General features: G+C 52.6%; 1 protein-coding gene across 2 annotated transcripts in view; it reads right to left on the bottom strand.

Annotated features, from left to right (window-relative positions):
- Positions 1 to 14,815, bottom strand: part of LOC129860016 (tripeptidyl-peptidase 2-like) — a gene marked incomplete at its 5' end in the record, with an annotated part of 89,512 nt that overhangs the window by 43,798 nt on the left and 30,899 nt on the right. For both annotated transcript variants that reach the window (XM_055930331.1, XM_055930332.1), the window contains 2 exon segments: positions 8,132 to 8,286; positions 10,140 to 10,246. In XM_055930331.1, the coding sequence (XP_055786306.1) occupies positions 8,132 to 8,286; positions 10,140 to 10,246 (262 nt within the window).

Genomic DNA, 14,815 nt, shown 5'->3' with positions numbered 1-14,815 from the left:
GTCTGTCTGTCCGGAGCTCAATGGCCCAAATAGCCTACAGCTGTCTGTCTGTCCGGAGCTCAATGGCCCAAATAGCCTACAGCTGTCTGTCTGTCTGGAGCTCAATGGCCCAAATAGCCTCCAGCTGTCTGTCTGTCTGGAGCTCAATGGCCCAAAAAGCCTACAGCTGTCTGTCTGGAGCTCAATGGCCCAAAAGGCCTCCAGCTGTCTGTCTGTCTGGAGCTCAATGGCCCAAATAGCCTCCAGCTGTCTGTCTGTCTGGAGCTCAATGGCCCAAATAGCCTCCAGCTGTCTGTCTGTCTGTCTGTCTGTCTGGAGCTCAATGGCCCAAAAGGCCTCCAGCTGTCTGTCTGTCTGTCTGTCTGGAGCTCAATGGCCCAAAAGGCCTACAGCTGTCTGTCTGTCTGTCTGTCTGTCTGGAGCTCAATGGCCCAAATAGCCTACAGCTGTCTGTCTGTCCGGAGCTCAATGGCCCAAATAGCCTCCAGCTGTCTGTCTGTCCGGAGCTCAATGGCCCAAATAGCCTACAGCTGTCTGTCCGGAGCTCAATGGCCCAAATAGCCTACAGCTGTCTGTCTGGAGCTCAATGGCCCAAAAGGCCTCCAGCTGTCTGTCTGTCCGGAGCTCAATGGCCCAAATAGCCTACAGCTGTCTGTCTGTCCGGAGCTCAATGGCCCAAATAGCCTACAGCTGTCTGTCTGTCCGGAGCTCAATGGCCCAAATAGCCTACAGCTGTCTGTCCGGAGCTCAATGGCCCAAATAGCCTACAGCTGTCTGTCTGTCCGGAGCTCAATGGCCCAAAAGGCCTCCAGCTGTCTGTCTGTCCGGAGCTCAATGGCCCAAATAGCCTACAGCTGTCTGTCTGTCCGGAGCTCAATGGCCCAAATAGCCTACAGCTGTCTGTCTGTCCGGAGCTCAATGGCCCAAATAGCCTCCAGCTGTCTGTCTGTCCGGAGCTCAATGGCCCAAATAGCCTCCAGCTGTCTGTCTGTCCGGAGCTCAATGGCCCAAATAGCCTACAGCTGTCTGTCTGTCCGGAGCTCAATGGCCCAAATAGCCTACAGCTGTCTGTCTGTCTGGAGCTCAATGGCCCAAATAGCCTCCAGCTGTCTGTCCGGAGCTCAATGGCCCAAATAGCCTACAGCTGTCTGTCTGGAGCTCAATGGCCCAAAAGGCCTCCAGCTGTCTGTCTGTCCGGAGCTCAATGGCCCAAATAGCCTACAGCTGTCTGTCTGTCCGGAGCTCAATGGCCCAAATAGCCTACAGCTGTCTGTCTGTCCGGAGCTCAATGGCCCAAATAGCCTACAGCTGTCTGTCTGTCCGGAGCTCAATGGCCCAAATAGCCTACAGCTGTCTGTCTGTCCGGAGCTCAATGGCCCAAATAGCCTACAGCCGTCTGTCTGTCCGGAGCTCAATGGCCCAAATAGCCTACAGCTGTCTGTCTGTCTGGAGCTCAATGGCCCAAATAGCCTCCAGCTGTCTGTCTGTCCGGAGCTCAATGGCCCAAATAGCCTACAGCTGTCTGTCTGTCTGGAGCTCAATGGCCCAAAAAGCCTACAGCTGTCTGTCTGGAGCTCAATGGCCCAAAAGGCCTCCAGCTGTCTGTCTGTCTGGAGCTCAATGGCCCAAATATTCTCCAGCTGTCTGTCTGTCTGGAGCTCAATGGCCCAAATAGCCTCCAGCTGTCTGTCTGTCCGGAGCTCAATGGCCCAAAAAGCCTCCAGCTGTCTGTCTGTCCGGAGCTCAATGGCCCAAATAGCCTCCAGCTGTCTGTCTGTCCGGAGCTCAGTGGCCCAAATAGCCTACAGCTGTCTGTCTGTCTGGAGCTCAATGGCCCAAAAAGCCTACAGCTGTCTGTCTGGAGCTCAATGGCCCAAAAGGCCTCCAGCTGTCTGTCTGTCCGGAGCTCAATGGCCCAAATAGCCTACAGCTGTCTGTCTGTCTGGAGCTCAATGGCCCAAAAAGCCTACAGCTGTCTGTCTGGAGCTCAATGGCCCAAAAGGCCTCCAGCTGTCTGTCTGTCTGGAGCTCAATGGCCCAAATAGCCTCCAGCTGTCTGTCTGTCTGGAGCTCAATGGCCCAAATAGCCTCCAGCTGTCTGTCTGTCTGGAGCTCAATGGCCCAAATAGCCTCCAGCTGTCTGTCTGTCTGGAGCTCAATGGCCCAAATAGCCTACAGCTGTCTGTCTGTCCGGAGCTCAATGGCCCAAATAGCCTACAGCTGTCTGTCTGTCCGGAGCTTAATGGCCCAAATAGCCTACAGCTGTCTGTCTGTCCGGAGCTCAATGGCCCAAATAGCCTACAGCTGTCTGTCTGTCCGGAGCTCAATGGCCCAAATAGCCTACAGCTGTCTGTCTGTCCGCAGCTCAATGGCCCAAATAGCCTACAGCTGTCTGTCTGTCTGGAGCTCAATGGCCCAAATAGCCTCCAGCTGTCTGTCTGTCTGGAGCTCAATGGCCCAAAAAGCCTACAGCTGTCTGTCTGGAGCTCAATGGCCCAAAAGGCCTCCAGCTGTCTGTCTGTCTGGAGCTCAATGGCCCAAATAGCCTCCAGCTGTCTGTCTGTCTGGAGCTCAATGGCCCAAATAGCCTCCAGCTGTCTGTCTGTCCGGAGCTCAATGGCCCAAAAGGCCTCCAGCTGTCTGTCTGTCTGTCTGTCTGTCTGGAGCTCAATGGCCCAAAAGGCCTCCAGCTGTCTGTCTGTCTGTCTGTCTGGAGCTCAATGGCCCAAAAGGCCTACAGCTGTCTGTCTGTCTGTCTGTCTGGAGCTCAATGGCCCAAATAGCCTACAGCTGTCTGTCTGTCCGGAGCTCAATGGCCCAAATAGCCTCCAGCTGTCTGTCTGTCCGGAGCTCAATGGCCCAAATAGCCTACAGCTGTCTGTCCGGAGCTCAATGGCCCAAATAGCCTACAGCTGTCTGTCTGGAGCTCAATGGCCCAAAAGGCCTCCAGCTGTCTGTCTGTCCGGAGCTCAATGGCCCAAATAGCCTACAGCTGTCTGTCTGTCCGGAGCTCAATGGCCCAAATAGCCTACAGCTGTCTGTCTGTCCGGAGCTCAATGGCCCAAATAGCCTACAGCTGTCTGTCCGGAGCTCAATGGCCCAAATAGCCTACAGCTGTCTGTCTGTCCGGAGCTCAATGGCCCAAAAGGCCTCCAGCTGTCTGTCTGTCCGGAGCTCAATGGCCCAAATAGCCTACAGCTGTCTGTCTGTCCGGAGCTCAATGGCCCAAATAGCCTCCAGCTGTCTGTCTGTCCGGAGCTCAATGGCCCAAATAGCCTCCAGCTGTCTGTCTGTCCGGAGCTCAATGGCCCAAATAGCCTACAGCTGTCTGTCTGTCCGGAGCTCAATGGCCCAAATAGCCTACAGCTGTCTGTCTGTCTGGAGCTCAATGGCCCAAATAGCCTCCAGCTGTCTGTCCGGAGCTCAATGGCCCAAATAGCCTACAGCTGTCTGTCTGGAGCTCAATGGCCCAAAAGGCCTCCAGCTGTCTGTCTGTCCGGAGCTCAATGGCCCAAATAGCCTACAGCTGTCTGTCTGTCCGGAGCTCAATGGCCCAAATAGCCTACAGCTGTCTGTCCGGAGCTCAATGGCCCGAATAGCCTACAGCTGTCTGTCTGGAGCTCAATGGCCAAAAATAGCCTACAGCTGTCTGTCTGGAGCTCAATGGCCCAAAAGGCCTACAGCTGTCTGTCTGTCCGGAGCTCAATGGCCCAAATAGCCTACAGCTGTCTGTCTGTCCGGAGCTCAATGGCCCAAATAGCCTACAGCTGTCTGTCTGTCCAGAGCTCAATGGCCCAAATAGCCTACAGATGTCTGTCTGTCCAGAGCTCAATGGCCCAAATAGCCTACAGCTGTGTCTGTCCAGAGCTCAATGGCCCAAATAGCCTACAGCTGTCTGTCTGTCTGGAGCTCAATGGCCCAAATAGCCTACAGCTGTCTGTCTGTCCAGAGCTCAATGGCCCAAATAGCCTACAGCTGTCTGTCTGTCCGGAGCTCAATGGCCCAAATAGCCTACAGCTGTCTGTCCGGAGCTCAATGGCCCAAATAGCCTACAGCTGTCTGTCTGGAGCTCAATGGCCCAAAAGGCCTCCAGCTGTCTGTCTGTCCGGAGCTCAATGGCCCAAATAGCCTACAGCTGTCTGTCTCTCCGGAGCTCAATGGCCCAAATAGCCTACAGCTGTCTGTCTGTCCGGAGCTCAATGGCCCAAATAGCCTACAGCTGTCTGTCCGGAGCTCAATGGCCCGAATAGCCTACAGCTGTCTGTCTGTCCGGAGCTCAATGGCCCAAAAGGCCTCCAGCTGTCTGTCTGTCCGGAGCTCAATGGCCCAAATAGCCTACAGCTGTCTGTCTGTCCGGAGCTCAATGGCCCAAATAGCCTACAGCTGTCTGTCTGTCCGGAGCTCAATGGCCCAAATAGCCTCCAGCTGTCTGTCTGTCCGGAGCTCAATGGCCCAAATAGCCTACAGCTGTCTGTCTGTCCGGAGCTCAATGGCCCAAATAGCCTACAGCTGTCTGTCTGTCCGGAGCTCAATGGCCTAAATAGCCTACAGCTGTCTGTCTGTCCGGAGCTCAATGGCCCAAATAGCCTACAGCCGTCTGTCTGTCCGGAGCTCAATGGCCCAAATAGCCTACAGCTGTCTGTCTGTCTGGAGCTCAATGGCCCAAATAGCCTCCAGCTGTCTGTCTGTCCGGAGCTCAATGGCCCAAATAGCCTACAGCTGTCTGTCTGTCTGGAGCTCAATGGCCCAAAAAGCCTACAGCTGTCTGTCTGGAGCTCAATGGCCCAAAAGGCCTCCAGCTGTCTGTCTGTCTGGAGCTCAATGGCCCAAATATTCTCCAGCTGTCTGTCTGTCTGGAGCTCAATGGCCCAAATAGCCTCCAGCTGTCTGTCTGTCCGGAGCTCAATGGCCCAAAAGGCCTCCAGCTGTCTGTCTGTCTGGAGCTCAATGGCCCAAATATTCTCCAGCTGTCTGTCTGTCTGGAGCTCAATGGCCCAAAAAGCCTACAGCTGTCTGTCTGGAGCTCAATGGCCCAAAAGGCCTCCAGCTGTCTGTCTGTCCGGAGCTCAATGGCCCAAATAGCCTACAGCTGTCTGTCTGTCCAGAGCTCAATGGCCCAAAAAGCCTACAGCTGTCTGTCTGGAGCTCAATGGCCCAAAAGGCCTCCAGCTGTCTGTCTGTCTGGAGCTCAATGGCCCAAATAGCCTCCAGCTGTCTGTCTGTCTGGAGCTCAATGGCCCAAATAGCCTCCAGCTGTCTGTCTGTCTGGAGCTCAATGGCCCAAATAGCCTCCAGCTGTCTGTCTGTCTGGAGCTCAATGGCCCAAATAGCCTACAGCTGTCTGTCTGTCCGGAGCTCAATGGCCCAAATAGCCTACAGCTGTCTGTCTGTCCGGAGCTTAATGGCCCAAATAGCCTACAGCTGTCTGTCTGTCCGGAGCTCAATGGCCCAAATAGCCTACAGCTGTCTGTCTGTCCGGAGCTCAATGGCCCAAATAGCCTACAGCTGTCTGTCTGTCCGGAGCTCAATGGCCCAAATAGCCTACAGCTGTCTGTCTGTCTGGAGCTCAATGGCCCAAATAGCCTCCAGCTGTCTGTCTGTCTGGAGCTCAATGGCCCAAAAAGCCTACAGCTGTCTGTCTGGAGCTCAATGGCCCAAAAGGCCTCCAGCTGTCTGTCTGTCTGGAGCTCAATGGCCCAAATAGCCTCCAGCTGTCTGTCTGTCTGGAGCTCAATGGCCCAAATAGCCTCCAGCTGTCTGTCTGTCCGGAGCTCAATGGCCCAAAAGGCCTCCAGCTGTCTGTCTGTCTGTCTGTCTGTCTGGAGCTCAATGGCCCAAAAGGCCTCCAGCTGTCTGTCTGTCTGTCTGTCTGGAGCTCAATGGCCCAAAAGGCCTACAGCTGTCTGTCTGTCTGTCTGTCTGGAGCTCAATGGCCCAAATAGCCTACAGCTGTCTGTCTGTCCGGAGCTCAATGGCCCAAATAGCCTCCAGCTGTCTGTCTGTCCGGAGCTCAATGGCCCAAATAGCCTACAGCTGTCTGTCTGGAGCTCAATGGCCCAAATAGCCTACAGCTGTCTGTCTGTCTGGAGCTCAATGGCCCAAAAGGCCTCCAGCTGTCTGTCTGTCCTGAGCTTAATGGTGCAGGAAACTGAGGGCCCAGAATATTTACAGGTTTGCTAGCGTGAGCTTTGGACCGGACTAAGTTAGTAGTTGATACAATGTTTCCAGTTCGTTGTAGACAGGCCATCCGTAGACAATGTGATTTATAGGATAGTTCTTTTTATCAGGTTAGTAGTTGATACAATGTTTCCAGTTCGTTGCAGACAGGCCATCCGTAGACAATGTGATTTATAGGATAGTTATTTTTAATCAGGTTAGTAGTTGATACAATGTTTCCAGTTCGTTGTAGACAGGCCACCCGTAGACAATGTGATTTATAGGATAGTTATTTTTATCAGGTTAGTAGTTGATACAATGTTTCCAGTTCGTTGTAGACAGGCCACCCGTAGACAATGTGATTTATAGGATAGTTATTTTTAATCAGGTTATTTTCTACCTGTGGCCTGCAATGTTTTAATTTGTTGGTTTCCTGTAGTCTGTTTTTACGTAGTTGGTGATGGGAATAGAAGTTACTTTTCAGGTTTGTATCATTTTCATTTAGATATAATTTTGATGAACCACATGACATTGATTTTGAGATATAAAGACCATATTATAAATTAAAATTAAACTGTTACACTAAGATATGCATATGAAAATCATATCAGATCAGTAGAAACGGTAGGATAACTTGGCCCTCCACATGGAGAAGGCTGCCGACCGCTGGTGTAGCCCGTTACCGGTAACTTCGGGGAGCGTACCGGAAACTTCGGGGAGCGTACCGGAAACTTCGGGGAGCGTAGCGGTAACTTCGGGGAGCGTAGCGGTAACTTCGGGGAGCGTAGCGGTAACTTCGGGGAGCGTAGCGGTAACTTCGGGAGCGTAGCGGTAACTTCGGGGAGCGTAGCGGTAACTTCGGGGAGCGTAGCGGTAACTTCGGGGAGCGTAGCGGTAACTTCGGGGAGCGTAACGGTAACTTCGGGGAGCGTAGCGGTAACTTCGGGAGCGTGCCGGTAACTTCGGGGAGCGTAGCGGTAACTTCGGGGAGCGTAGCGGTAACTTCGGGGAGCGTAGCGGTAACTTCGGGGAGCGTAGCGGTAACTTCGGGGAGCGTAGCGGTAACTTCGGGGAGCGTAGCGGTACCTTCGGGGGGCGTAGCGGTAACTTCGGGGGGCGTGCCGGTAACTTCGGGGAGCGTAGCGGTAACTTCGGGAGCGTAGCGGTAACTTCGGGAGCGTAGCGGTAACTTCGGGAGCGTAGCGGTAACTTCGGGAGCGTAGCGGTAACTTCGGGAGCGTAGCGGTAACTTCGGGAGCGTAGCGGTAACTTCGGGAGCGTAGCGGTAACTTCGGGGAGCGTAGCGGTAACTTCGGGGAGCGTAGCGGTAACTTCGGGGAGCGTAACGGTAACTTCGGGGGCGTAACGGCAGCGGGAGGAGGAGGGGCGGGAACAGGTTATTTTCTCCTATATTGATCTCTGGCTCCCTCTTTAGTCATTTGTGTGTCTTCATTTTTAATGGCAGTGCTTAAAGCATCAGACACGTTTTAACATTTCTACCAATCGATTGGTCGAAAGAACAGACGACTCTCGGTCGACCAAAACATAATTATTTTTGTCGGGGACAGCCCTACTGTTTACACACATATTGTTGACTGCATTTCTTATCAAATCTATACTGTGATTGGTTGATTGATTGATTGAGTCAGTACCAGGACAGGGAAGGCTTCACTGTGATTGGTTGATTGATTGAGAGTCAGTACCAGGACAGGGAAGACTTCACTGTGATTGGTTGATTGATTGAGAGTCAGTACCAGGACAGGGAAGACTTCACTGTGATTGGTTGATTGATTGATTGATTGACTGATTGATTGGTTGAGAGTCAGTACCAGGACAGGGAAGGCTTCACTGTGATTGGTTGATTGATTGATTGATTGACTGATTGATTGATTGAGTCAGTACCAGGACAGGGAAGGCTTCACTGTGATTGGTTGATTGATTGATTGACTGATTGATTGATTGATTGAGTCAGTACCAGGACAGGGAAGGCCTCAGTCAGGGAGCTCCTCTCCAGCAGAGACGAGAACTTGTAGAACTCGTTGGCTCTGTAAGCTCTCTGCTTCACCAGGTGGACTGCATGGAGGACAAACTTAGAGGACACGTCCCCGCTCTGAGACGTCAATGTTATCTCTGGAGGTAGGGTGGGGGGGAGGAGAGAGATGGAGATGGAGGAGAGAGAGATGGAGATGGAGGAGAGAGAGATGGAGATGGAGGAGAGAGAGATGGAGATGGGGGAGAGAGATGGGGGAGAGAGAGATGGAGATGGGGGAGAGAGAGATGGAGATGGGGGAGAGAGAGATGGAGATGGGGGAGAGAGAGATGGAGATGGGGGAGAGAGAGATGGAGATGGGGGAGAGAGAGATGGAGATGGGGGAGAGAGAGATGGAGAGGGGGGAGAGAGAGATGGAGAGGGGGGAGAGAGAGATGGAGAGGGGGGAGAGAGAGATGGAGAGGGGGGAGAGAGAGATGGAGATGGGGGAGAGAGAGATGGAGATGGGGGAGAGAGAGATGGAGATGGGGGAGAGAGAGATGGAGATGGGGGAGAGAGAGATGGAGATGGGGGAGAGAGAGATGGAGATGGGGGAGAGAGAGATGGAGATGGGGGAGAGAGAGATGGAGATGGGGGAGAGAGAGATGGAGATGGGGGAGAGAGAGATGGAGATGGGGGAGAGAGAGATGGAGATGGGGGAGAGAGAGATGGAGATGGGGGAGAGAGAGATGGAGATGGGGGAGAGAGAGATGGAGATGGGGGAGAGAGAGGGGGAGAGAGAGATGGAGATGGGGGAGAGAGAGATGGAGATGGGGGAGAGAGAGATGGAGATGGGGGAGAGAGAGATGGAGATGGGGGAGAGAGAGATGGAGATGGGGGAGAGAGAGATGGAGATGGGGGAGAGAGAGATGGAGATGGGGGAGAGAGAGATGGAGATGGGGAGAGAGAGAGATGGAGATGGGGAGAGAGAGAGATGGAGATGGGGGAGAGAGAGATGGAGATGGGGGAGAGAGAGATGGAGATGGGGGAGAGAGAGATGGAGATGGGGGAGAGAGAGATGGAGATGGGGGAGAGAGAGATGGAGATATGGGGGAGAGAGAGATGGAGATGGGGGAGAGAGAGGGGGAGAGAGAGATGGAGATGGGGGAGAGAGAGGGGGAGAGAGAGATGGAGATGGGGGAGAGAGAGATGGAGATGGGGGAGAGAGAGATGGAGATGGGGGAGAGAGAGATGGAGAGGGGGGAGAGAGATGGGGGAGAGAGAGATGGAGAGGGGGAGAGAGAGATGGGGGAGAGAGAGATGGAGAGGGGGGAGAGAGATGGGGGAGAGAGAGATGGAGAGGGGGGAGAGAGATGGGGGAGAGAGAGATGGAGAGGGGGGAGAGAGAGATGGAGAGGGGGGAGAGAGAGATGGAGAGGGGGGAGAGAGAGATGGAGAGGGGGGAGAGAGAGATGGAGAGGGGGGAGAGAGAGATGGAGATGGGGGAGAGAGAGATGGAGAGGGGGGAGAGAGAGATGGAGATGGGGGAGAGAGAAATGGAGATGGGGGAGAGAGAGATGGAGATGGGGGAGAGAGAGATGGAGATGGGGGAGAGAGAGATGGAGATGGGGGAGAGAGAGATGGAGGAGAGAGAGATGGAGGAGAGAGAGATGGAGATGGGGGAGAGAGAGATGGAGATGGGGGAGAGAGAGATGGAGGAGAGAGAGATGGAGAAGAGAGAGATGGAGATGGGGGAGAGAGATGTGTGGGGGGGGGCAAAAGAGGCGAGATACATTTGACAAATTTTTCTTTTGCGATACAGAGAATATTACCCATCACCGCCCTCTCTCACCCACCCACACACACACGTACGTACCTGCCCACCCACACATCACATCCCTCTCTCACCCACCCACCCACCCACCCACCCACCCACACACATCACCTCCCTCTCTCACCCACCCACACACACACACACCCATCAACTCCCTCTCTCACACACACACGTACGTACCTGCCCAGGAGGCTCCCTTTGGAACCGTGATGAAGTGTCGTCGTATCTGTCCTGGTCTGAAGTGGACATCTGTGAACAGTACCTCCTGACTGTGGCCCTCAGGAACTCTACAGAGAGACATGGGACACACCTGTCACTTTGTAGGGGACAGACACACACCGTACTCAGGACATCACCATTCACTAGACTAGAGCAGAGAGACAGGGGACACACCGTACTCAGGACAACACCATTCACTAGCCTAGAGCAGAGAGACAGGGGACACACCGTACTCAGGACAACTCAACACCATTCACTAGACTAGAGCAGAGAGACAGGGGACACACCGTACTCAGGACAACTCAACACCATTCACTAGACTAGAGCAGAGAGACAGGGGACACACCGTACTCAGGACAACACCATTCACTAGCCTAGAGCAGAGAGACAGGGGACACATCGTACTCAGGACAACACCATTCACTAGACTAGAGCAGAGAGACAGGGGACACACCGTACTCAGGACAACACCATTCACTAGACTAGAGCAGAGAGACAGGGGACACACCGTACTCAGGACAACTCAACACCATTCACTAGACTAGAGCAGAGAGACAGGGGACACACCGTACTCAGGACAACACCATTCACTAGACTAGAGCAGAGAGACAGGGGACACATCGTACTCAGGACAACACCATTCACTAGACTAGAGCAGAGAGACAGGGGACACATCGTACTCAGGACAACACCATTCACTAGACTAGAGCAGAGAGACAGGGGACATACCGTACTCAGGACAACACCATTCACTAGCCTAGAGCAGAGAGACAGGGGACACACCGTACTCAGGACAACACCATTCACTAGCCTAGAGCAGAGAGACAGGGGCCACACCGTACTCAGGACAACACCATTCACTAGACTAGAGCAGAGAGACAGGGGACACACCGTACTCAGGACAACTCAACACCATTCACTAGACTAGAGCAGAGAGACAGGGGACACATCGTACTCAGGACAACACCATTCACTAGACTAGAGCAGAGAGACAGGGGACACACCGTACTCAGGACAACACATCACCATTCACTAGACTAGAGCAGAGAGACAGGGGACACATCGTACTCAGGACAACACCATTCACTAGCCTAGAGCAGAGAGACAGGGGACACACCGTACTCAGGACAACACCATTCACTAGACTAGAGCAGAGAGACAGGGGACACACCTGTCACTTTGTAGGGGACAGACACATACCGTACTCAGGACAACACCATTCACTAGACTAGAGCAGAGAGACAGGGGACACACCGTACTCAGGACAACACCATTCACTAGCCTAGAGCAGAGAGACAGGGGACACACCGTACTCAGGACAACACCATTCACTAGCCTAGAGCAGAGAGACAGGGGCCACACCGTACTCAGGACAACACCATTCACTAGACTAGAGCAGAGAGACAGGGGACACACCGTACTCAGGACAACTCAACACCATTCACTAGACTAGAGCAGAGAGACAGGGGACACATCGTACTCAGGACAACACCATTCACTAGACTAGAGCAGAGAGACAGGGGACACACCGTACTCAGGACAACACATCACCATTCACTAGACTAGAGCAGAGAGACAGGGGACACACCGTATTCAGGACAACACCATTCACTAGACTAGAGCAGAGAGACAGGGGACACATCGTACTCAGGACAACACCATTCACTAGACTAGAGCAGAGAGACAGGGGACACACCTGTCACTTTGTAGGGGACAGACACATACCGTACTCAGGACAACACCATTCACTAGACTAGAGCAGAGAGACAGGGGACATACCGTACTCAGGACAACACCATTCACTAGACTAGAGCAGAGAGACAGGGGACACACCGTACTCAGGACAACACCATTCACTAGACTAGAGCAGAGAGACAGGGGACACATCGTACTCAGGACAACTCAACACCATTCACTAGACTAGAGCAGAGAGACAGGGGACACACCGTACTCAGGACAACACCATTCACTAGACTAGAGCAGAGAGACAGGGGACACACCGTACTCAGGACAACACATCACCATTCACTAGACTAGAGCAGAGAGACAGGGGACACACCAGGGGACACACCGTACTCAGGACAACACCATTCACTAGACTAGAGCAGAGAGACAGGGGACACACCGTACTCAGGACAACACCATTCACTAGACTAGAGCAGAGAGACAGGGGACACACCGTACTCAGGACAACACCATTCACTAGACTAGAGCAGAGACACAGGGGACATACCGTACTCAGGACAACACCATTCACTAGCCTAGAGCAGAGAGACAGGGGACACACCGTACTCAGGACAACACCATTCACTAGACTAGAGCAGAGAGACAGGGGACACACCGTACTCAGGACAACACCATTCACTAGACTAGAGCAGAGAGACAGGGGACACATCGTACTCAGGACAACACCATTCACTACACTAGAGCAGAGAGACAGGGGACACATCGTACTCAGGACAACACCATTCACTAGACTAGAGCAGAGAGACAGGGGACACACCGTACTCAGGACAACACATCACCATTCACTAGACTAGAGCAGAGAGACAGGGGACACACCGTACTCAGGACAACACATCACCATTCACTAGGCTTGGGGCGGTATCCAGACTGTCATACTGACCTTGTACCATACCGGGATATCCGGTAATACCAGCACTAAACACAAGGGGCGCCATTTTCAAACCCCACTGAGTTTCTGTCATGTGACGGTTAGCAATGCTAACAAGTACATGTAAAATCCCATTTAGGAGGAAGCTAAACACTTAGCGAGATAGCTAACTAGCTACTAAATTCAACCCATTTTAAACCGTTCCCTTTAATAGTGGTAAGATATCTAGCTGATAAAACATTTAGTTGGAAATTCCATCGTGTAAATGAGAGAACCTGACACGTTCAATAACAACGGTGACAGACTCACAAGACACCGGTCTCCGTCGTTGTGTGCTTTTTAAAAACAAAAACACTTACCGGTAAGAGTCATAACGAAACGTGACGTGACAGGTGAAATGAAGAACGTAAAATGTATTTTTTAAATCGCCTAACGTTATTGAACGGGTTAACTGTAGTTCCTTTACCTCAAGAAGTAGATTACTAAATATTCACGTTTTAATAAACATCTACAAAATAAATACGTTTCAACTGGTTTCCTTACCCCCCCCCCGGTACATACGGAATACCGCCCAAGCCTACCAATCACTCACTCCTAAACCCCCCCGGTACATACGGAATACCGCCCAAGCCTACCAATCACTCACTCCTAAACCCCCCCCGGTACATACGGAATACCGCCCAAGCCTACCAATCACTCACTCCTAAACCCCCCCCGGTACATACGGAATACCGCCCAAGCCTACCAATCACTCACTCCTAAACCCCCCCGGTACATACGGAATACCACCCAAGCCTACCAATCACTCACTCCTAAACCCCCCCGGTACATACGGAATACCGCCCAAGCCTACCAATCACTCACTCCTAAACCCCCCCCGGTACATACGGAATACCGCCCAAGCCTACCAATCACTCACTCCTAAACCCCCCCCGGTACATACGGTATACCGCCCAAGCCTACCAATCACTCACTCCTAAACCCCCCCGGTACATACGGTATACCGCCCAAGCCTACCAATCACTCACTCCTAAACCCCCCCGGTACATACGGAATACCGCCCAAGCCTACCAATCACTCACTCCTAAACCCCCCCGGTACATACGGAATACCGCCCAAGCCTACCAATCACTCACTCCTAAACCCCCCCGGTACATACGGAATACCGCCCAAGCCTACCAATCACTCACTCCTAAACCCCCCCCGGTACATACGGTATACCGCCCAAGCCTACCAATCACTCACTCCTAAACCCCCCCCGGTACATACGGTATACCGCCCAAGCCTACCAATCACGCACTCCTAAACCCCCCCGGTACATACGGTATACCGCCCAAGCCTACCAATCACTCACTCCTAAACCCCCCCGGTACATACTGCATACCGCCCAAGCCTACCAATCACTCACTCCTAAACCCCCCCGGTTCATACGGTATACCGCCCAAGCCTACCAATCACTCACTCCTAAATCCCCCCCCCGGTACATACGGTATACCGCCCAAGCCTACCAATCACTCACTCCTAAACCCCCCCCGGTACATACGGTATACCGCCCAAGCCTACCAATCACTCACTCCTAAACCCCCCCGGTACATACGGTATACCGCCCAAGCCTACCAATCACTCACTCCTAAACCCCCCCGGTACATACGGTATACCGCCCAAACCTACCAATCACTCACTCCTAAACCCCCCCGGTACATACGGAATACCGCCCAAGCCTACCAATCACTCACTCCTAAACAAACAACATTCACACAGAAGTATTGATTGTGTTGTATAGTAGTAGTATTGTGTTGTATAGTAGTATTGTGTTGTATAGTAGTATTGTGTTGTATAGTAGTATTGTGCTGTATAGTAGTATTGTATAGTAGTATTGTGCTGTATAGTAGTATTCTATAGTAGTATTGTATAGTAGTATTGTATTGTATAGTAGTCTTGTGTTGCATAGTAGTATTGTGTTGTATAGTAGTATTGTGTTGTATAGAAGTATTGTGTTGTATATAGTAGTATTGTGTTGTAT

The sequence above is a fragment of the Salvelinus fontinalis genome, chromosome 7, assembly GCF_029448725.1.
Source record: "Salvelinus fontinalis isolate EN_2023a chromosome 7, ASM2944872v1, whole genome shotgun sequence".
Taxonomy (NCBI): domain Eukaryota; kingdom Metazoa; phylum Chordata; class Actinopteri; order Salmoniformes; family Salmonidae; genus Salvelinus; species Salvelinus fontinalis.
This window is presented reverse-complemented; position numbering and strand designations above follow the sequence as displayed.